The 21,805-nt window shown below is 47.8% G+C and overlaps 8 protein-coding genes across 9 annotated transcripts; 4 read left to right on the top strand and 4 right to left on the bottom strand.

Moving 5' to 3' along the window:
• Positions 1-1,082: 1,082 nt before the first annotated feature.
• FVEG_01809 (hypothetical protein) lies at positions 1,083-5,151 on the bottom strand. 2 transcript variants are annotated; one of them, XM_018888811.1, is made up of 3 exons: positions 2,966-5,151; positions 2,082-2,917; positions 1,083-2,015 (listed from the first exon to the last, which is right to left on the bottom strand). In XM_018888811.1, the coding sequence occupies exons 1-3, from the start codon at positions 4,814-4,816 to the stop codon at positions 1,289-1,291; spliced, it is 3,414 nt and encodes a 1,137-aa protein (XP_018744825.1). In that variant the 5' UTR covers positions 4,817-5,151; the 3' UTR covers positions 1,083-1,288. The 2 variants fall into 2 exon arrangements, with proteins under 2 accessions (XP_018744825.1, XP_018744824.1); XM_018888810.1 differs by having other exon boundaries at positions 1,083-2,917.
• A 3,111-nt stretch (positions 5,152-8,262) lies between these two features.
• On the top strand, positions 8,263-9,135 carry FVEG_14931 (hypothetical protein; the record flags this gene model as incomplete). The annotated part of the gene is made up of 1 exon (XM_018903963.1): positions 8,263-9,135. One exon carries the CDS (start codon positions 8,263-8,265, stop codon positions 9,133-9,135), a length of 873 nt encoding a protein of 290 aa, XP_018744826.1.
• Positions 9,136-9,599: 464 nt separating this feature from the next.
• Positions 9,600-10,675, bottom strand: FVEG_01810 (hypothetical protein). Its single transcript, XM_018888812.1, has 3 exons — positions 10,599-10,675; positions 10,464-10,551; positions 9,600-10,414 (listed from the first exon to the last, which is right to left on the bottom strand). Exons 1-3 carry the CDS (start codon positions 10,656-10,658, stop codon positions 9,651-9,653), a joined length of 912 nt encoding a protein of 303 aa, XP_018744827.1. The 5' UTR covers positions 10,659-10,675; the 3' UTR covers positions 9,600-9,650.
• A 451-nt stretch (positions 10,676-11,126) lies between these two features.
• FVEG_01811 (hypothetical protein) lies at positions 11,127-12,134 on the top strand (the record flags this gene model as incomplete). The annotated part of the gene is made up of 2 exons (XM_018888813.1): positions 11,127-11,200; positions 11,258-12,134. The coding sequence occupies 2 exons, from the start codon at positions 11,127-11,129 to the stop codon at positions 12,132-12,134; spliced, it is 951 nt and encodes a 316-aa protein (XP_018744828.1).
• A 421-nt stretch (positions 12,135-12,555) lies between these two features.
• Positions 12,556-15,310, bottom strand: FVEG_01812 (hypothetical protein; the record flags this gene model as incomplete). Its single annotated transcript, XM_018888814.1, has 7 exons — positions 12,556-13,132; positions 13,202-13,405; positions 13,456-14,138; positions 14,193-14,273; positions 14,341-14,720; positions 14,789-15,113; positions 15,203-15,310. The coding sequence occupies 7 exons, from the start codon at positions 15,308-15,310 to the stop codon at positions 12,556-12,558; spliced, it is 2,358 nt and encodes a 785-aa protein (XP_018744829.1).
• Positions 15,311-16,152: 842 nt separating this feature from the next.
• On the top strand, positions 16,153-18,320 carry FVEG_01813 (hypothetical protein; the record flags this gene model as incomplete). The annotated part of the gene is made up of 11 exons (XM_018888815.1): positions 16,153-16,187; positions 16,241-16,287; positions 16,351-16,424; positions 16,478-16,652; positions 16,707-16,777; positions 16,839-17,007; positions 17,059-17,402; positions 17,458-17,515; positions 17,580-17,662; positions 17,712-17,967; positions 18,022-18,320. 11 exons carry the CDS (start codon positions 16,153-16,155, stop codon positions 18,318-18,320), a joined length of 1,611 nt encoding a protein of 536 aa, XP_018744830.1.
• Positions 18,321-19,132: 812 nt separating this feature from the next.
• Positions 19,133-20,180, bottom strand: FVEG_01814 (hypothetical protein; the record flags this gene model as incomplete). The annotated part of the gene is made up of 3 exons (XM_018888816.1): positions 19,133-19,388; positions 19,440-19,833; positions 19,880-20,180. 3 exons carry the CDS (start codon positions 20,178-20,180, stop codon positions 19,133-19,135), a joined length of 951 nt encoding a protein of 316 aa, XP_018744831.1.
• Positions 20,181-20,578: 398 nt separating this feature from the next.
• Positions 20,579-21,530, top strand: FVEG_01815 (hypothetical protein; the record flags this gene model as incomplete). The annotated part of the gene is made up of 2 exons (XM_018888817.1): positions 20,579-20,686; positions 20,742-21,530. 2 exons carry the CDS (start codon positions 20,579-20,581, stop codon positions 21,528-21,530), a joined length of 897 nt encoding a protein of 298 aa, XP_018744832.1.
• Between the last annotated feature and the right edge of the window lie 275 nt (positions 21,531-21,805).

Here is a 21,805-nt window from a genome sequence, read left to right as displayed (position 1 = left end):
CTCTTGCCCATGATAACCACAAGCACCTTCCAAAGTTAGAGGAAGCTCTCGCTACCAGAAGGCCACCAATAAAATACGCCCGTGTTACCTAGTGAAGAGACGAAGTACCGAATAAATTCATTGGCCTCAGTATCAGATGCTTTTAGTTGTGCGTGACTCACGGTAACCCTAAAGCCTTTAAGCTCAGGAGGATGGATTTCATGGTTCGTTGCTCCTATTTAAACTCATACGTGTAGTAGATAGACTCAAAAATTGAAAGACTCTTTTCGTACTTCAGCATTGTAGGTAAGTCAAAGATGGACCGACAATCAAGACTAATCCACAGTCTTGTAAACTGAAGGCTCGTGGATTCTCCTCAGCATCAGATTCATAGCACCAGATATACTGATAAGATCAGCCCGACGTTTCTTGCCATGCTCGGCTACTCAGACTAGCCTCGAGAGTCAATCGTGGCCAACAAGAAGCTGTGTGAATATCCTCGCCTGGTTGCTTCACGTGAAGACCGGCTCTCCAACTACTAGCTACAGCATGGTAGATTTCCAAAAGCTAAAAGAAAGGCCATTAAGAAAGGAGCACTGCGGTAAAGGGGTTTCAAGATTCCATGCCAATGCTTAACAACGAAGTTCGTCGACTTCAGCAAACCTCCAGCTGTTGGCGAGATGTTGTGGGCCCACGTACAAAGAATAGACTCGCCTCGAAGAATTCTGTCGACAACCGCTCCCTTAACCCACCAAGTGAGAACCATGCCCTCCTCGCGCATTTGACCCCCCAGAGTCAGAACGAGGGAATCAAGATAGGCGAGAATGTTGAGGACTTTTATCTTAAGTGATGAAACGCCTTAGGTAAGTTTAGTATCTCTTAGAAGATCTTGAGACTACCTACACCCTATATTAACATCAGAAGTTCTTTGCTCCTGTACGGCAAGGGGAACAGTTATGACATGCGAACGTAACGGCCTCGATTTAATCGATGACGCAGATAAATACTGTATTTGGCTACACGAGCTTCCATAAGATGAAAAATTCGAACGATTGGGGTAAATGGCCTTTCTTTGGCAGGGTTTCTTATGGTAATTGCAAGGATGGGGATGTAATGGCGGGCTTGGAGCCGCTAGATGCGAGTGAATCTTGCATAAATGCGCGCAACCAGGTCGAATTATATTAACAAGAAAGCAAGATGGTATAGAGTCCCCAGTAATAAAACTAAAATACGTCAAAATATGTACCAAGAAGCGAAAAACCACCCATAGCAAATGCACATCAATCAGCGCCAAGTCTACAGCTCATAATCAATCCACCTCAGGCTCATCATCATCTCCTTGCCATGAAGCCATATCAGCGACTGGAACACGCCCCCTGAGCCACCGCAGAGTGGCATCTGTGCCTCGTTCAATCACGTTCCATCGCGGAACTCTGAATCGGTTGCCTGCGACCTCAAAGCGCTCGAGTCCGCCTGGACCGCCGAGAAGACCAATACGCGGGTTCAGGTGGGCGATGTCGTTGTTGCTCACGTCGACGATCTTGAGGCCCTTGATCATGTCTGGTTCGAGATCGACGATGTGGTTGTTACTAGCTAGCAAGACGTTCAGAACGGGAAAAGACTCCTTCAGATTTGTTGGGAGAGCGTTGACGCGATTCATCGTCACGTCAATCTTCTCGAGACTTGGTGCATGCAAGAACTGCACAAGTGCTCCAAGACCAGTAATGTGATTCGATGCCAAGTTAAGCTCCCTCAAGGCCGGGAGTTCCAATTCCTCCGTCAGGTACGCCTCGCCAACCATCTGGTTGTGAGACACAGACAGGGCAGTCAATGTTTCGGCAAAAAAGCTAAGCGAGTTGGGCAGGGTAGCAAAAAGGTTGTTTTGGAGGAAGATTTGTCGGACACGGTGTTCGGCAGCGACTTTAGAGCAAACGACGGGATGGAGTGATGAAGACTGGGTTTGGGATCGATCTAGGATACCGCCAGGCTTGACGGGCCAGGTCTGGTTCGACAACGTGTGCGATCGAGAGCGGTGGCTTGATACAGTGTGAGATCGGGAACGATTAGGGCTTTGGGGAGGTGTAGCGAAATCATCATCTGACCTGTCATTTTCATCAAACATTGCGTCAGGGTTCGATTGCGTGTTGTCAGGACCCTTTACATCAGCCAGAACATCTAGGATGCCGACCTGAGAAGCTGGCTCTTGGTAGGGAGGTGGTGGCTCAAGGCGGCCAGCAAGGACCTCCTTCAGATCTTCGGTGGTGATGGAGAGGAACTTCTTGTCACGAAGAGGGTTGCCGCTGAGTCGAATCATAGACAAGTTATCCATGCGAGACACCTCGGGAGGTATCACTCTGATGTCGTTGCTAGAGAAATCAGCATGACGAAGTTTCTCGAGACCCATGAAACTGTTAGGGATTCCAGAGATATTGTTCTCTTCGACTGATAACGTCAAAAGGCTTGTCCAGGTTGTCATGTCTGGAAGTCCTTGAAGACGGTTCATTGAGAGAGAAAGAGAATGCAGAACTGGCAGGTCGATCGAGGCACCCAAGGGTACGAGCCTTTGCAGTTGGTTTGCAGAAGCGTCCAATGTGTGCAATTGAGGAAGGCAGCCGATGGGCTCCTCAATCAGAGTACCCTTCAGCTTGTTCTTCCTGATGTTCAACTCGGTAATGGGAAGTGTGGCAATGCTATCAAAAGGAAGAGACTCAAAGCTGTTTTCGCTCAAGTTAAGAATACGAAGACGCGACATGTTTTCGACCTTTGGAGGTAGTGCAGAGATGTTGTTACCATGCACATCAAGGATTTCCAGCTCGTTCAAGCTCGATAGCACGGGGTTGAGGGGGCCGTAGAAGAGGTTGTTTGCTAGCTTCAAGTCGCGTAGAGATGTGACTTGTGAGAGGGTATCCAGGCTGTTATTCGTGAGGCGATTGTTGGACTAAAAATGTTAGCAAAGAGGACAACTAGGAATGCGTACACAACATACCAAGTTCAAGGAGGTCAGGCAAGTCAAACGTCGAAATCCCAAGGGGACATTGACGAGAAGATTGCCATGCATGTCCAAGGTCTCGAGACCAGCAAAGATGCTTCCTTGACTAGCCTGTGCCTCGTCGAACGAAGAGGGGTTGCTATCAGGAAAGATGAAATCATCTAATTCTTCAAACTCGTTGTCCGCAGCAACGAAGCGTGTCAGATCAACACTCTCTGCCCAGCTTCCGTCAAAGGTACCAATGCTCTCTAGATCGTACATCTTGAGAACCTCGACAGGGATCTCTTTCAGGTGCAAGGCGGCAATGTTGAGTCTTCCAGTTGTCCTTGCATTATTGACACGGTTCTGGAGAACCTTTTTCTTGGGATCTTCGCCCTTTCGCGTATTGAAAGGATCGTCATGGTTGACGCCAAAGTCGAAGCCACTATCCGAAGGGACAATCGGTGCTTCTTCTTCTGGGTGTGTTTCGATCTCAGCTGCCTGCTTCATCTGTGCACGTTTCGCAGCCTTGGCCTTGGCAATCTGCTCACGCAGAGCGGCTGAGGACTTGCGAGCTGATGGAGGTGTTCCAGGCTCGGCCGAATCGGCAGTCAGAGACGTGTTGTGAGAAGACGCTGCTGAGGGAATAGTACCATCCCAGGATGCAGTGGAGGCAGAGTTGACCGATACACGACGGTTCGAGGTTCCATTCAGTGATGCCTTACCAAGAGCAGGAAGTGAAGGCTTCTTGAACAAACCCTGTACGGGAGCCCTTGACTTGGCAGGTCGCAAAGCCATAGACTGCGAGCCCTTGGGAGACATCATGGTAGGCTTGCCAGGGCTAGGGCTTCTCGCGTCCGAGAAAGGAGCTGGCTTGGAGGCTCCAGCTCGAGTATTGGGAGTCTTGCTTCCGACCACCGACGACCGCTTCTGAGGAGTTCCATCAATGGGCGTCAAAGGCTTTCTAAAGGCACTTGCGGAACCCCGAAAGCTGCTGTAACCGAGGTCAGACTGTTCTGAACTAGAGCCCGGTCGACTCTCGGTCCTGTAAATTCTAACTGAAGCATCTGAAGCATAGCTTGAACCTGGTCTAGAACTGCCGCTATCCGCCCGTGAACGTGGTCGTGAACTTGATCGTCCTTGATCGAAGAAGTTCGACGACTTCATCATAGCAGGCGAAGAGGGAATGGAGGCGAGCGTTTCAATGGTTCTCTCGCTCAGAGATGGTCTTGGCTTACGAGAACGAGCCCTCAATGTATCTGGTTTATCATCCTCATCGGTCGAAGCGGTTCGTGGTCTTGACTGGTTTGGGTCGAAGATGTTGTTGGCAGGATCGTACAATGGCGAAGTCGCAAAAGTCTCTGAAGGTCTCCTTGTAAGGGTCAATTGACGAGGGAAGATGTTTCCATCGAATTGAACACCCATGGCTTCACCCGGAGGATCGTATGGGGGTGTTGTAGATTGTTCTTCAATAATATCTGCCTGTCGCTCCATCGATCGATGCGGCGTCGAAGGAATCCGCTGAGCCATAGGCTTCGCCGGAGATAGATGTGTAGGTTTTGTGATGAGCGACGTGCGTCTTGTTCCAGTGTTGAGATGTTCTCTGGAAACAGCAGGTCGTAGTTTTTGCGCTCGCTGTTGAAGATCTGGTTGACCAGTTCGCAATTGATCTCTTGACATTGAAGGACGAAGCCGAGGATTCCGTAGCTCACCACCGCCCAGACTCTCCCTTGATGGCGAGGGTCGAACAACTGATGTTGGTCTTGGTAGAGCTGATGCTGGCTTCGGGATTCCTGAAATCGGTCTTGGTACAGGTAGCTTCGAGAGTCGCGGAATAGCGCTCATGCGCTTCTGGGAAGAATCCTCCATAATGAAGGTATGTGACAATGTATCGTGGGGAAATAGTATCGTGTTCAGCAAAGTCGTTGTCTTTAAGAGGAATGCGGTTGGCAAGATTGCCCGAGACAAACGGACAGCTTTTGTTTGCAAGGGGTCCAAAGGTGACTTTGTTTATCGGGGGGCCTAGCGTTGGCGGGTGGACGACGGGACGGAAGGGCTTGCGGGAACTAACGATGAGGCGAACGATGAAGGCATCAACCTAGCACAAGCAGAGCAGGAGAGGAAAGATTGAAGATGGCAAGTTTGAGACACGAACAAGAAAAAAGAAGAGTTGAAAGAAGGTGACAGTGACAGTTCGCTTAAGCTTGTTGCTAATGTAAAGAAGAAATGATATCTCCAGGGGTTGAAGCGAGTGCCGTGCCTTGGGTTTGGAGAAGAAGATCCCGTCCAGTCAATGATACCCAGCGAGTTCTTCAGTGCCAGGGTCAGTCGGGGTTGGGTTCCAGTGGGGAACAGGCTGCGAACCCACGAGATTGCGCTAACCATTGATGATGTTTAGTGAGGTGGCTTTTTGCAGGCCCGGTGCGCCTTGGACACGCGTCTAATAAACTGCATTCTCTGTAATGATACAGTATTAAAAGCATTTTCTGAGAACATCGCGTGCAACAGTCTGATCGATGTTATTTTCGTCTGTTTCCGGAACAATCAGCCATGTGTTCCTAACCCCCTCCCCTACCAACTTGTGGCTAAAGCTTCCGGCGTCCCGTCTTTCATCCCCAGTCCAAGCAAGGCACGGGCGGACCCTTTCTACCGGTTAGGTTGACCTGGCCTGGCTAATCCCTGTACGGATGCCCCTGAGGTTTCTATGTCCACTGTGTGCCTGTTCAGAAAGCCTCATTTTTTACTTTTTGTAAACAAAGGCTTGAAGTTATTGATGCTCTTTGTTTACACTCGCGTCCCAGGGCCAATGACGACATTGCGTTCTCCGCCATCTACGGAATATGGTGCGTTGTGGCTTGATGTTGTGTTCAATATTAACATTAGGTACGGTCATTCAGGTGGATTACGAAAGAATCCACATATCAACCAGGTACCTGGCTCTATCTGCAGGTACAGAGTAGCATCTGCAACCATTGCTAGAAGTCCCATCATCATCGACTCCATAGGAATGCAGGAGATAGACTTTAATTTGAGTGAGTGATGATACATGATTGAACTCAAACTTCGCACTATCAAAAGCCGTACAATTACTAAGGTTACTGCAGAATTTTATATCTTGTACCTTTTGTAATGAAGCCTCCGATCTCTATCAAGTGAAACGTCGATCACGGATTATCGCACCTTTTTGCCCCCTGTCGGCAGACCGTACAAAATATTCCGCCACGGGTTTCGTTTTTATCCTTAGCTTGTGTTTCAAGTGCACCTCTTTTATGTATCAGATAAACTAGTATCATCCGTAGTCCCAGTCTTGAAGCTTTGGTGACGTCTAAGTCGTGAGCTAGAAGTGTTATTTGCAGTTGAGACTTGTGGCTGAGAACTTATTCCGGCCGAGAGAACTTAGAAGCTTTGGTGACATGGAGTTGGGGAGGCACGAAAACTCCTAACACTAAATGAAGCAAAAATATGTATATATAGACAGTACAGGAGCATTCAGCCTGTATTGCATTGCCCTACATCTTTTTGTCATTTGATATCGTGGCCTTACATTTTTGCCCCCCTCTATGGGAGTGTTACGATTTCCGTAACCCACTATAAAGACCAAATCGGTGATGCCCTCATAAAAGTGGCATAACACAAAGCACGCAAGCATACGGAAATGTGATGACGACAAGAAATGTTGTATTTGTAGTGCAATCGGCCATGGCCCGACTGCCAAACGCCAACACAGCCATTCAAAAACCTTAATTGCATCAACCAAGATAAAGTGAATCTCCTCCCACTTTCAAGATAAGGAACTCAGCAAACCTCCCACATCACACCAAACGGGAGGCAATTCTGGTTCAACTTCGAAAGGGATACCCTATGTATCGACAAAGGGTCACTAGCCTTAATGAACTAAGGCATCATTCCGTTCCCCCTCGAAGATATCCAAAAGGTTCGCAGAATAGCCTATGAGAGTGGGAGCTTCGAACGCTATACGCAAGCCATCAGGTTGGCTCTTCAGAGTTTCGGAGAGCTTGAAGAAGTCTTTCTCATTGAGTGGCAAAGCAAGGTGGTAGATCTCTACGCGCCTTTATGCAAGGCCAGCGAAAGCTTTCTCCCCGGACCTATTCCCTGGCGACACAGCCATGATACCAGGAACCTCTGCGAGCTTACGGAGGTCCAAAGAATTGATGGATGTCTCCTGCTTCTTCGTAGTGAATCATGTTCGGAGCACGAACTACAGAATCCCTTGTCCGTCATACCACAAGACACAGATCTCATAAAGCATCTCAGCGAGAGATCTCTTGATTTCAAGCGAGGAGATTTGGAGTTGGCTTGGTCGAAATACTGGGCAAAATTGGGACGGTCAAAAAGGAAGCTGCCCAAGTCCACACCTGTGCACCTACTCATCGACGCCGACCACCAACATATCCGACAAGTTCGACGCATCGGTTGTGAAATTATTCGAAAAAGGTTCCTTGAGAACAAACATAAACGTTATAGATTGGCCGAATCAGGTAAGAAGAACACATCATTACACCATAATATTGACATCTACTACAAGATTCAATGCTGACACTTTTAAATTTATCACAGTAGTAGAAGCTTTGGCACTGCCCATGAGGAGCCTAGAAGATGTCAAGACAGATGGAAAAGACCCGTGAGACAACCTCAATTTGAGGGACTTTCCAACGGCGTGAGACTGGAAGTATGCGTATCCCGAATGGCAGGCCGTATAATGCCCTGACTGCTGCTGAGATATATGTCCTCATTTTGCTTTATTGAGGAATAAGCTTGAAAAGTTTTCTCGGTCTAAGTTTGGTTGATGGTCATATCGTGCATCTGGAAGTGTATTTTGCAGGTATAGTTCGCGTCAAGCCATTGGAGCATCTCGTAAGCCTCTAAGGCCGGCCGAAGAGTCATCATCTATGTTTTCCTCTTATACGCTTCATGCTGTAGCTATTGGTCAGCCATTATGGTGCAATATCTAAATTGTTATCCAGATGTGTTATTTGCAGTTGAGACTTGTGGCTGAGAGATCAAATCAGCAGACGGAACTTAGTAACTTCAATACGCCCTGAGAAATAACTTTTTGAGTCATTCTGCACAGATATCACCAAATAGTTCCTGATAAAACATCTACTAAGTGAGATTATAGGAAATAGCTTAGCATTTGCCTTTACCGCAAGAACTCTTTCGTGGTTTCCTTTCTGTTTAACGACCAACTCTATTGTTCCACCTACTTAGTACTTATGCATTAAACTTCCCAGAAACAATACCACACAAGGTCGTCTACTTTTCCCCATTTCATCCATTTTCGAAACATACAAGACATGGCCAACTTTCAAAGCCTGCCTCTAGAGATTCGGCAGGAAATCTACCTTCTCGCCACACCAGCTCGTGTGGTCCACCTCAAAGCTAAGGTATCCGGTTGCAAGGAATCTGACGGCCGTTTGTGGCTCTGGAATTTCAACTGGCTGCAAGGTGAATGCCCCCCGAAACAATATTTCTACAGTAATGCTCCAGTCCCAGTCCTTCTTCACACTTGCGTTGAGTCCAGAGCACATTTGATGAAGAAGGGATACCAAATCGCTTTCAAGAGCAAGACTCAGGGGCCAAGAACGTGGTTCAATTATGATCGAGACGTCTTGCTTGAAGATCTAGTATCTTGTAACTCTATACATCTCGAAACCGATGAGGCTACGAGAGTGCGGCGCCTGGCTGTCGATCACATCACCGATTGTCTCTATGACTCGATAGGATATGATGTGCTGCCCCCCTTACACTCTTGTGAAGACGAAGATACCTGCTTGAATCCACTTATCGAGGATTTCCCAGCCTTGGAGGAGGTTTTTATAGTTGACTGGAAGCCACATACTTTCCCCAGGGAACTAACAAGGAACCTGAGCTATCCTGTCGAACCTCCTTCGATGCGACATTGTTACGATACAGACAATCTCTGGAAATGCGTTAAAGTCGAGGATAGCTCGCTGTTCCGGACGATGCAGCATCACGTCATCCGGCCATACAGTGGACCGAAAATTGTAAAGCCGCCTGGCTATGTTCCTGCACCCAGGATTGCAGACTGGGGTACCTCAGCCATTGGTGTGCATATTTGCTGTTGGAACTTGCTATCTGCCGGCAAAGCCAAATTCGCTCTGGCCAAAAACCTTCTGTTGAAGACTGGAGGGCGCCAAAAATTATAACTCCGGTACACTTGATCGATGAACGACAGGAAGAAATCCTGCAGCAGAAACAGAAGATTGCTGTCGATGATTTGCGGCAAATGCGGGAATACTGGGCACCTGTTTTGGAGGAGAGAAAGCAGCGAATAGATGCCGGGGGTGGTGTTCCTAGTGAACGTGAACTACACTACCTTGAGGCAAATCGCTGGGAGATGACGTGCTGAATTGAGAAGGATATATTTTCGAGTTCTGAATCCGAAGACTAATTTGGGAAATCAAGGGATTGTCGGAATAGGCTCACCATGTCACGGATTCATGCTTGGCTATACTTGTGATATATGCGGAGTCACGAGCTGAATACGGTGGCCTAAGCCAGCAAGAAACCATCTGAGCTTGACATAAGTTTCTAAATGTCTTTAATCCTGGACCATGTTAAATTTATAAATTTATTTTTTATAAACTTCTCGTTTGTTTAGTATAAAAGTGTCGACGTTTCATACTTAACTATGCTTGTTCGATTGCAAGACTCATGCACACTAAACTTCTGATATAACAAAACCAGACACAGGAGGACTTGGTGGATAATCCTTATGGTCAAAGGGTTCCTCGCCTCTCTCAACCCTCCATCTATTCGTCGCCTCCAGCGGCCCACACAAGTCTTTGAATAGCCAGCCCCATTTCTTAATAAAACCCTCTGACATTTCCCATCCTGATACATCCCACGGAGGTGACCAAGCAATCAAACCACGTCTTTCCATTTCATCGTCCGGAAAGCCCTCATACAAACCGCCAATACAATCAGCCCATAGATCATCTTCATCAAAGGTACCATAAGCTCGAATCAAACAGTCCCGTGCTTCTGGGGAGGGAAACATATCAATCCAATCACAGTGCATGACTGTTTGTTGGAGAACTGTGGGGAGAAGGGCTGAAGGCAGGGAATCTGGGTTGGTTGGATATGGGACCACGTGGATAACGTCTTCGTCGCCGCAGTCAAGAGGAGTGGTCAACATGCCGGAGATGAAAGTCCTGTTGACGGCCAAGGCTCGGAGGGCGTTGTATTGGAGAAGTGTGATTAGATGATCTGAAGACAGAGGGAAGGCGATATTTGACTGATTCTTCTTGGCTCTGTACGCTAGTAAGGGTTTTCTGGAGTTGTATATAATCTTGGCATGAGATGCTGGGACGGCGGACATGGATTCTTGGTTGATATCCCAGCATACAATCACTGCTTCAGATTTGATTGTTGCGGCCTCAATCTCTGATGCCTTGGCCTTCTTTTCCTGAGCCTTCCGCTTTCCTGTCCTACCCTTAGCTGGAACACTAAAGAACCATGATAAGCGACTTACGGTATGCTCTCATGTTCAGCCTCGTCTGCGCCCTCCTTCTTGCTGCAGCATCTGTGGTCCCGGTCCAGTCATCCTCTATGCTTAGTGCCTGTACCCGGTGAGTAAGTTGTGCCGAATCACCTTGTGGGTTCTTACCTCAGCCAATTGCGGCATAGAAGTGAGCTGAACGCATGGATCTTGCTGATGAATCGACATGATGAAACTATGAAGTGTTGATGCCGAAGGGAAATGCAGGCTGCTCACATTGTCGTGTCTGGCGGGTAAAGACGTTGGATATTGAGGCGCAGACTAGCAAGGGTAGAGATGCAATGTGATGAGATCATTGGTTGATGTCACATAGTCCAGGCTGAAATAGTCCAGCGTCATGCAACCTGCTCACTCGTCCGTTTTTGGGCTTGCATTAGTGACTGATCATGATTGGCCAGGCACTTGTCTTTATGCAGCCTGCTCACAACACTTGACATGCAATAGGCACGATGGAATTAGGTATGGACTTAAGCGTCGGACTTTCGCTGGAAATTCATCAGAAAGAACTATAAGAGGACAGCTCTAGCATGAATTCTCAAGTCATTATGCTCATCATTCCAAAACTACTACGGCTCATCAACACTATTCTCTTAGTTTACTTAATACTTCACTTGAATTAACAAGACATCCATCACAATGGCTTTTCACCCCAATAACCTCCCCGATCTCACCGGAAGAGTGTACATTGTCACAGGTGGCAACTCTGGAATGTAAGTCTACCTTCGATCATCCTGTCCACCGATCTAGATCTCTGACCTTTCTTGCAGGGGACTCTACACGGTTGCCCATCTAGCAAGACACGGCGCCCACGTCTACATGTGTTCACGATCTATCGATAGAGGAAAAAAAGCCATTTCTGAGATCCAAAAAGACCATCCTTCAACCAAGATTGACCTATTGCAAATCGACCTGATGGATCTCGCAAGTGTCGTCGCAGCCGCCAAGCACTTCCTTTCGCTCGAAACATCCCTCCACGGCCTTATCAACAATGCTGGTATCATGGCTACACCATTTGAGATTACCAAAGATGGACATGAAGCTCAGTGGGAAACCAATTATCTTTCCCACTGGGTCTTCACCGAACACCTCATTCCAGTGATGCTGAAAACATCAAAGTCATCACCCCCCGGAACCGTGCGCATCGTCAACCTCTCTTCATCCGGCCATCTAATGTCCCCCAAGGGCGGCATAAACTTTGAAGACACATCGCTCAAAGAGGCGAGTGTCTGGGAGCGCTACGGTCAAAGCAAACTCGGCAACATTCTCCACGCGAAAGCCCTCCACAACAAGTACGGTCCTAGCTCAGGTAACGAAGAAGGCGAGATTTGGACAACGTCAGTGCATCCCGGCCTTGTAGAAACAAATCTTTCTTCGAGCGTTCAACATTCGACTGGGAGCTTGCCGCTGCTGTCATTGCTGAGATGTATGAAACTGATGTGGACTGCGGATCGGGGATCGTGGAATAGTCTTTTCTGCGCGGCCAGTCCAGACATGAAACCAGAGCAGAGTGGAGAGTATATGGAGATCTATCATCGGTTGTTTGAGCCTTGGTGGCAGAGTAGCGCGGCGAAGGATGAGGAGTTGGCGAAGAAGTTGGATGAATGGACGAAAGAGACTATGAAAAAGGAAGGGTGGATTCATTAGTGGTTTTTGCTATGATTCAATTGTTATATAGACAGGACTTTTGCTTATAGACTTTGAGAATTTATTTCATAACGTATCATAAAGATCTCTGTTTTGTTGGCTTTGCTATATTCACCATGGCCATATCAGTGATTGTACTATGTAATAATCTAAAGAAAAACAAAGGTGATTTCAAGTTCTTTCGGCGCCTTATTAAGGAATGAACCACATTCGTCCACAAACAGCTCCAGGGAACCAATATTAAGACTTAGGTAACTTTGCCTGAGTTTAGCGTAAGCTTAGGACAGGTTTAGAATACCTTTTATGAGATTGTCGAAACGCCATTGAACTGGTCATTAAACTGCAATTTTGTAAGGGTTAGACGTGAACATGAAAGCATACTTGATTTATAGAATGTTTCAAAGTCACACTTTGCTATCTATTACTGCTCAAACATCTCCATCAACAGTTCACCAAAGATATCCACATCGACGGTAGATAGCTTGGGATCAGTAGCAAAGGCTACTGGATCGTCGTTTATGAGGCCTGCTTGACTAGCGGCTTGCTCAGTCACATACAGCAGGCGACGCGGCCTGCTTCTTGAGCCCTTGCTCCCCTTTAACAAGCAGCACAACCGGGCTGGGAGGTCGAATTCTTCCGGCTGCCTCCCCTTGCTGATACAAACATCGACCGTCCAGATCATTCTCAGATACATGCTTGGTTGACTTCTCAGAATCTGACTCCAATCTGTCAGAGAACTGCCGCTGGTCTTGGATATACACTGGCTGTCAACCTGGGCCAAGTTGGCAACGTGTCGGACTATTTGCTTCACCCACTCTACACCGTAGTACTGAGGGAAAAAAACATTCAAAGTCTCAACCAATACTTTCAGTCGATCCTGATTTGATGCTGGAGCTGACCCGGCTTCCACCGATTCGTTGTATGATAGTTCGTTACTAAGCGATGATAATCGCGCAGTAATGGTATGAAGCGTCAATGGTGTAAGTAGGCAAGCAAGGCTGTAATAGAGCATTAGTTTCAGAAGTCAGGAGAAAGTTCTAGTGCTATGTTCGGCTTGTTGGACTTACGCTGATACCGGGAGCCAGCGTGCCAAGCGACGTCGGGTTAGCTCCTTGTAGCATTCTGTAATTTTCTGAGCAGCATCCTGCACCTCAAATGAGATTTGCTGGAGTTTCAAACTTCGCCCCGGTCTTGTTGTATCTCCACTATTAGATTCAGATGTGAGAGACTGCCGTAGTATCTTAGAATGGCAGAGGGCAATGGACGCAGTGCTATGTCATTGGTTAGTCTGTGCTGAAGGACAGGGCATAGGACAACTTACTGATAGTAGATGCACATGAGATTTGTCTGTAACACAATGGATTTGTCCTGATCATTGCCTTTGCCATACGACTCTTCGGGAGCATTCTCAAAGGGTGGGAACTGAGCCGAAACCCTCAAATACCAGGCCTTCAAGGCGGCTTCGCATTTCTCGAAAGCGAGGTCTTCGTCCCCAGCGGATCGCGACTTTGATACTACAGATTCCTCAAACGGGTACACAAGGGTCAGAACATCAGTCAAAAGAATCATCAGTTCAAGAAACTTTGAGAAAATGCTGATTTGGCGCCGCTTAGTAGCTGGTGTGAATACGCTTGACCGATAGATATCGTCCTGGAGGTGTTCGGCGCCCAAAGGGATTGCGTTCTTGAAATCAAAACGGTCGTGTGTGATATTGGGGCTAAAGCGCGTGCAGAGCGGCGAGATACGATCCATGATGACACAGCACCACCATAAGCGGTGGAGAGAGTTGTGGTATTTCAGTTGTTTCGTGGGTGTCATCTCTATTAGGTCTGGCACTTCTGTGTATCGGTCCGCGTTGATACTTCTAGCGTGCTGGATGGCTAAACTCAGCCAAGTCTTGTAGGGGTTCAAGGTTGTATTTGAGGGTGGTACCCAGCCCATCATGAGAAGGGCTGCTTGAGCTAGAGGGAGAGACGATGTTTCTGAACCTAGGTCGTACAACAGCTGCAGGACTTTGGTCAATAGAGTGGGGGACCATTAGGCTGTTTTAAGACCAACCTTAGTTCTTCTATAGAATTCGGCTCGAGCGGTTCTAAGACTCGAAAAACCAAGTTGCTTGATGACGTGAAGTGACACGAACTACATAATTTGATGTTGTTAGTTGACTTTTTCCATACCAAGGGATGTGGCTAAAGGACAGACTCACGTTACAACTGGCGAAAAGCATAGCCTGAAACACCAGCAGCGAAATGTTTGACTGCGGGCCCGTGGATTCCTTCTGAGAGTACATTTCCCAAAAATCGCCTTCGTTGAGGAGCGGGAGGAAAGGATGCTGGTGTCTGAAGTATTGCTCTACGAAATTGTCGAGTATTGGCCGGCTTGGAACGTGCAAGCATCCTTGAGCCTCCATGTAGTTGAGATCTTGTTGAGCAATTGAATGAATGTTGTGAATTTTTAGATACGGGTAGTGAACGAAGAGCACCGTGGTGCTGGTGTTGGGCCTCTGCGCCGCTGGCTGAGCCGATGGAATTGAAGGGACTGTCATCCTATGACTATACATAGATTCTTGTTCTGATGAGCTTGCTTCTGTTCGAATCTGGTTAGATACCAGGACCAAGATGCTATGGAGTAAATAGTGAGGATGGGTTATTTACCTCTGATGGTAGGACCATCACCATACCCAGATGACATTGAGTGTATCTCTGCGGTATCTGTCTCGCTGTCGCCGAGGCGATTTTCAAAGAAGGCCGCGTCGTCGAGAGTATCACCGAATGTCAGCATCCCAGGGTCGATACCGGGCGTATGAAAGGATAACCAAGGGTGGTCGTCGAGCGCCTCAGCGGCTGTGGGAGCGGCTTCGGTGCCATTGGCGTTACTGCTCTCATTAACATCATCTTCTTCCAGATGCTCTGACAGCTGCCGGCCGTCCTCTTGATAATCATCCTCGGGCGACCAATCTGTCTCATTCCTCGGTACCTGCTGATTTCTGGAGTCAAGGTGAGTTAGCAGAGGAAGGAAATGAAATTAAATGAGAGAAAAGTGGTCAAGAAGTAAGGGAGATTACTTACAGCCTGGAAGCGCGTCCAACTACCAGACAATTCTTGCAGTCGAGGTGACAATTGGTGCATGGCTGGCCGCGCACGGAGACATCGCAGCGGACCTTTCTGAACCTGCATGACAGACAAGCTCGAGTCGATCGTTTGCGGCGCTGAGTGCGCTTTGTTTTCTGGTGAGTGGAAAGCGGCGGTGACAAGACGGCAGAATCCATTTTCCCAGTTGGTCGAGTCGAGTCTGAGATGGAAGAGAGTAAATCCCCAGGTAAGAAATTGGGGCTCAGATGACTACTCTTACCGTAGGTAGAGGCAAGCTAACCAGTGAGTGAGGATGTGGGGAAAGGCTACCGAATGGTATTGCCGTAGTGAGCTTGGAGGAGTCGAGAACTGGATTGACCTGGGGTAGACTTTGCGGGGAAATTGAGTCAACGGAAACGTTTCCGACCTCTAATGAGTTAAGGCTCTTTCTAACTTAGATATACAGGAGAATCATACAGTTGGCATTAGTGAGGCCACTGGCAGGCTTACCCTCGGGGCCCCGGAAAGAGTCAGGTTCAGGTTTGATCTACTTGATACTTGATAGATATATCAAAACGCAACTCAAAATCTCGTACCTCTACTAGCGCCGTGTCCTCCCTCGGTAGAGCAGCTTGTCTATGCCGTGGTAATAGCTGTGGGTCCAGAGTGACACATCTACCCCATATTCTCACTTTAGTCCGATCTGGGGTAAAACCTAAACATGGAGGGACAGACGGAGGGGCAGACAGACAATATGGTAAGCCTGCAGTTAGAAACGCGTTCATTCTAGCCAATACCATGATAGAGTATCAGTTCCAATCACAATTGCTATCTATATAAGAGCCAATTTCTCTCTGTCTATCATGCATCAAATCCGAAATCTTCCCCTACCTCACTCATACTGCATCCTCAATTATAGACAACTTGGATCACTACCACGTAGTATGATGGCTACCAACCAAGCCTCAACCCTGGATGCTATGTAGGCAGAGTCCTTGGATAACTTCATCTACCAGACTAGTAACAACGTTACAGCCGTACGGACCCGGACATTCCCGGGACGGTTGATATGAGCCTTTCTGGTAAAGCATAACGCCTCAGACTCTTGATTTCAGTCCCCTTAGCTGACCATGTTTCCTAAACAGAGGGTCAAGAGTCGACTGCCTACGGACTGGCCCTCTACCCAGTTCCCTCTGATGACCCCAACGATCCTCTTCGGGTGTGCACAGCTTTCATCTACTTCCTGTCCATAAGTTCTGACCATACAACCAGTGGCCAAAATGGAAAAAGACCACGCTCTTACTGCTAGTATCTATCTACTCGTTCCTTGCAAACGGAAGCTTGTTCGGTCCAACTGTATACGTCAACTACCTGGCTCTCAAATTCCACAAGACGCCAAGCCAGACTTCTCAGCTGACCACGTACCCAAACTTGCTGTTTGGTTTCGGTACGTCTTCAGTCTACCCCTGAGCTTTCGGTTGCTGACTTGGAACCCCCACAGGCTCTCTAATATTCGTGCCAATGTATCGTAAAGTCGGCCGCCGTCCTGTCATGCTGATATCCCTTGTGCTGGTAATACCTCGCTATCCACTATCGAAACAAAAGGCCTATACTGACCGAGCTGCGTTGATAGTACTGTGCCGGTCTCCTAGGAAGTGCCCTCTCCAATTCATACGGCACACTCCTTGGCTTCCGAATGCTCCATGCTTCCGCCTCTTCTGTCTGCGAGGCTCTTCCCGCGCAGGTTGTCGCAGATGTCTTCTTTCTCCACGAGCGTGGCACAGCCCTTGGATGGTATACCTGTAAGCCACCTACCCACTGCCCTGGTCAAACCCTACTGATCAAGATCTTAGTTGCGCTTACGACTGGCACTCTGTCTGCTGTCGCCGCCAGCTATATGCTTGCAGGGGGCCACTCCTACAACCTCTTCTTCTGGGTTGAGTTTGTGGTCGGTTGTGCCTTGCTACTTGCTGTTTTCTTTCTCTTTGAAGAAACCATGTTCTTCAGGGATAGCCAGATCCCTGGCGTTTCACTGAACGCTGATGGTTCGGAGAGACTCCAAAAAGACGAGGAGCAGCAGACTACCGAGGAGATCGAGATCCAGGCAACGCCGCGAACCTACGTTCGTGACAGTTACTGGCAACAACTCAAGTTTGTTAGGAGAACAGATCCAAACTCTCCGATTTTCATGATGATGGTAAGACGCCACAGTACAGTGACTTACAGCGCATGCCCTAACGAGCGACTTGTAGATTCGATCGTTCACATATTTTGTGGTTCCACCGGTCTTCTGGGTCTGCACAACCTATGGTATGTCACATGCAGATAAACTCATTACAGGCACAGCAGCTGTGCTAACCATTCACCTTGGCAGGAACAATTCTTGGCCTGGCAGCCCTAGCTTTCACTGCAACATTCCCCGGTATTGTAGCGGCTCCGCCTTATTCCTGGCCAATTGTCAGAGTACCGGAACTGATCTATGGATGAATACTGACTTGCCCTCAAGGAAAACACAGGACTTGTAGCCGTTGCAGCATTTATTGGCTACCTCGCTGCCGCTGGGCCATTCAGTTCGCTCCCCGATCGATTCTCCGCCAGATTAGCCAAGAAGAACAACAACATCTACGAAGCTGAGCATCGTCTGTGGTGTCTCATCGTGGTGATTTTTGTATCTCCCGCATCTCTGATCCTATACGGATACTCAGCCGAGAAACAGCTTCACTGGTTCGGTTTAGTCTTCGCAGTTGGGCTCTTCCAATTTGGTATGTTGACAACAGACATTTGTGTTCTTTGCTAATCTCGTTGTCTTGAAACAGGGGCCTTCTTCTTCTTGACGTATACACTAGCGTATGCAATGGACTCGTATGAAGCAAATGTACCAGAGATGTTGATTGCGATGAATATTGGCAAGCAAGCGATCTCTTTTGGGTTTGGATATGAGGTCATCAACTGGATCATGAAAGATGGGTATGTGACGGTATTTGCGGGAATATTCTGCAGTGTTTTGTTGGTTAATAACCTTGCCGTCTTTGTCTTTTTGGTCTTTGGAAAGCGTCTTAGAGCATGGTATCCGCGAACTCGTCTGGCCAAGATTCACAAGGCAAGCATCCATTGAATCTTAAGGAATTGCGTTGATTGTTAGCCAGTCGCACGGCTAAGGTTGTGCATCAGAAGTGTCGAATGCGATTGCTCAGTACGGACTAGAGCCTTGGCTTACGGTCATTTTTGGGTGGAAAAATAACTTAATTTATAGGCCATTTCCATCGGATAGCGCCACTCTCAGAGATGTTCCAAGGGTATTGGTGCTCAGCGGCTGTTCTGTGCGACCCAGCTCGTTGTAACATAGGTAGCCCGCAGCCTGATTGCCAAGAGATTTCGATAGCTGGCTTTGATGGCCTCAATCTGAGTACTGAGAGACCTGAACTACCTGAATCTTATTGACAACAGTTCACAATTATGTACGAGGATGGTATTCTCCCTGGCCTGGTTCTGTCAATTGGGAGCTACATACCTCTTGTTCTCTTGCTTCCAGCAATACCAACATTCAGTCAGCCCCAAGTCCACTCGTACTGACAAACAATTCTTGAAGGAAGCCACACCTGGATATTGACTAGCTGACCATGTATGTGAGACCTTTTGGGTATATTTGTACCTTGGCGGTATGTGGGTTTCGGTCATCACAGTCGATGCGCTTTTAGCTCCGGCAGCCTGCGTTCACAAGCATGTTGCCTCAGAATTGGTCCCATGAGACGAAAACTTAGTACGAGATCAGATAGGAGTCAATAAGTTTTGGTCAGTTTTCATTGATATAGCAGTGGGCAGCTAGCCATTCAACCATATGTGCATGTGGCTACACTCAATTCAGTTCAGCTCCATGTCTACCTGTAAAGTGCACTGATAGATATTCAACGAGTACATGCGACGCTATTAATTAGCTATTGCATGTAGAAGCCCAAGAGACACCTTGTCACGTAAACCTTCCTGGATCCAACCAGGGAACCCGCGTATCAGAGAAGTCCAGGCCGAGGAATTGGGTACGATGACTTGAGCTCCATACCCAGTATAAAGCTGGTTCACAACACCATCAGCGACAGACTCTGCAGATATCGTGGTGTCCTTCATTTTCCCCTTGGCGATAAGGTCTGCGATCAACGGAGTCTTCACCCAAGTCGGATGTATGATGCTACAGCCTATTAGTCACACTGCAGAACAAACACAAGCCGAAGTATCTTACCTTGCACGCACTAGCGGAGCCTTGTAGATGTGCCTCAATTCCTGTAGCAAGCCCTCATGGAATGCGAGGAGTCCAGACTTGGTACACCCGTACTCGACGTTACTCGCCTGGGTAGCGAAGCTAGCAAGGCTTCCAACGTTGACAATATGGCCATGGTTTCTTCGTATCATGGTAGGCAGGAAGTGCTTCACAAGCAGTATCGGTGCGATGATGTTTACGTGAAAAACTTTGCGGATCTTGGACTCGGGACAAGCAAGCATAGACATAGCGTTGCCAATTCCAGCGTTGTTAATGAGCACTGTCGGGTCGCCATGTTCAGAGACAATCTGCTTGGCGACTTTGGAGATTTCGACGGGGTCAGAGAGGTCTGCTGAGCAGAAAGATACGTTGGGGGCTAAAATCTGTCAGCGGGTTATTGAGAAGTTGTGATGCTGACTTACGAAGTTGATAGCTTGGAGCTTTCAGATCAATAACTATGACCTTGATGTGCTTCTTTGCAAGTTTGAGGACAATCTCTTTGCCAATACCACTGCTACCGCCAGTGACAACAACGATTTCCCTTTTCCAGTCCCAACTGTTGTCGGTAAGGTAATTGTTGACCTTTCTCCTGGTAAGCCATGCGTTGAATCGTGGGAGAAGGCCTATCAGGAACACTGCAGCAGCTCCAGCCAGGATGTTCTTGTTCTTGGCCAATTCTACTACACGGTCCAGGGTGTCCTTGTCTATCTTGGGGAATGACATTTTGAGTAGTAGTGTGAATGCGATAATTCCGAAACAGTCGTTAATGGGGTGATATGGATCGAATAAGAACTTGAAGATGGACAATTCTTTTCGGATATAAAGTTTAGCAATTACTGATGTGCATTGCTCGTCTTGACGCCGAGGGGTCCGCGGCTCAAGCGATATAATTTGCCATGGCGTTGAAATGCCGAGGGTCGATTTCCCGAGGGATGTCGCCATTCACAATACCTTATGCCTCGGGCTCAGAATCATGCCTTCAGCATGGACCTAAGAGTTAACTTGATCAAATATACATATTCGTATGTTATCTCGCATTCAAGTCAAATCTTGAAACGACTCTGTTCTGCTCAATAGACCAACCACTTAGAATTACTCCTATACTTATTTCTCACGCGAAAATGGTTTCTCACAAAGACGTCGATATTCCCACTTATGATGGACTTAAACTAAAGGGTACTCTGTTCTCTGTTGGTCAGAAAAGGCCATGTATCATCATGTCGAGTGGTGTAAGTCAGGCCAGTTTCGTGATTCTGTCCTCCACTGACTCGCTTTTCGACGCAGTGGTCAGGACTGCGATCTCACTTTCTGCCCGAGTTTGCAGCACGATTCAACCAAGCTGGCTATGGTGTTCTGACCTACGATAACCGGTGCTGGGGAGATAGCGGAGGTCTTCCTCGGGAACAGGTCGATCCGACGTTGCAAACTCGCGATTACCTCGACGTCTTCAACTTTGCCGTCACTCTGCCCGAAGTAGACCCTACCAAAGTCATATACTGGGGGTCCAGTATGTCCGGCGGAAATGCCATCTGCGCAGCAGCCGTGAATCACGATATCGCTGGCGTCATCTTGCAAGTCCCCTTCATCTCAGGCGAGTGGCTCTCTCGCATGCCAGGCGCGTCGACAAGCTTACTCCTCGGCGAACGAGCCAAGGCCACAGTGGAAGGATCTCCCTCCAAGATCCCCAACTTTCCTAGCTCTCTTGATGAGCTTAAGAGAGGTGCTTCGCAAGCTGTTCTCAAAGATCCAGAGTCGATCCCGTTCATCGGCGAAATGGAACAGCGAGGGCTTGACTGGGCCAAGACGTGTACAGTGCAGAGTCTGACATACGCTCTGCTTCACGAGCCATTGGCTTATATCCATCGTATCTCGCCGACGCCTATGTTGATGATCATTGCTGATCACGATGTTACGACGCAGCCTCATTTGCAACTTGAAGCTTTCAACAAGGCACTTGAGCCAAAGAAGCTTGTTGTTCTCAAGGGCATGGGGCACTTTTCACCTTACTTTGGTACGGCTTTTGATGAAAACGTGCAGGCCCAGATTTCATATCTTGATGAACTCTTTGCGTGATATGTCATGTCAGAAGGATTAGGAGAAGTAGCATAGATCAAAGTAGACGAATAAGTTCCGAAATGTGTCATCGTCATCGAACATGATTAATGTGGCTTGTTTAAGGGTAACTTGATGCTAGGGGGCTTATCGAGCATGCTCAGATTCTCAAACTCCTCCTCCATTGCTCCATTCATACTCTTTAGTCGAAAGGAATGGCGGTTGAGGATGCACTTCACCTGCTAGCAAGCTCATGGCATGCTAAGGCACTATTCGTTCATTTGCCGCAGCTGATG

This window comes from Fusarium verticillioides, chromosome 6, assembly GCF_000149555.1.
Source record: "Fusarium verticillioides 7600 chromosome 6, whole genome shotgun sequence".
Taxonomy (NCBI): domain Eukaryota; kingdom Fungi; phylum Ascomycota; class Sordariomycetes; order Hypocreales; family Nectriaceae; genus Fusarium; species Fusarium verticillioides.
This window is presented reverse-complemented; position numbering and strand designations above follow the sequence as displayed.

What these genes read in the sequence shown, in the direction of transcription:
- FVEG_01809 (XM_018888810.1), bottom strand. Translation starts at nt 4,816, where the DNA reads ATGGAGGATTCTTCCCAGAAGCGCATGAGCGCTATTCCGCGACTCTCG. An exon ending in GCCTGACCTCCTTGAACTTG is followed by an intron (nt 2,918 to 2,965) that starts GTATGTTGTGTA and finishes TAACATTTTTAG; the next exon opens with TCCAACAATCGCCTCACGAA.
- FVEG_01810 (XM_018888812.1), bottom strand. Translation starts at nt 10,658, where the DNA reads ATGTCGATTCATCAGCAAGATCCATGCGTTCAGCTCACTTCTATGCCG. An exon ending in CTATGCCGCAATTGGCTGAG is followed by an intron (nt 10,552 to 10,598) that starts GTAAGAACCCAC and finishes CACCGGGTACAG; the next exon opens with GCACTAAGCATAGAGGATGA. An exon ending in GCTGAACATGAGAGCATACC is followed by an intron (nt 10,415 to 10,463) that starts GTAAGTCGCTTA and finishes AGGGTAGGACAG; the next exon opens with GAAAGCGGAAGGCTCAGGAA.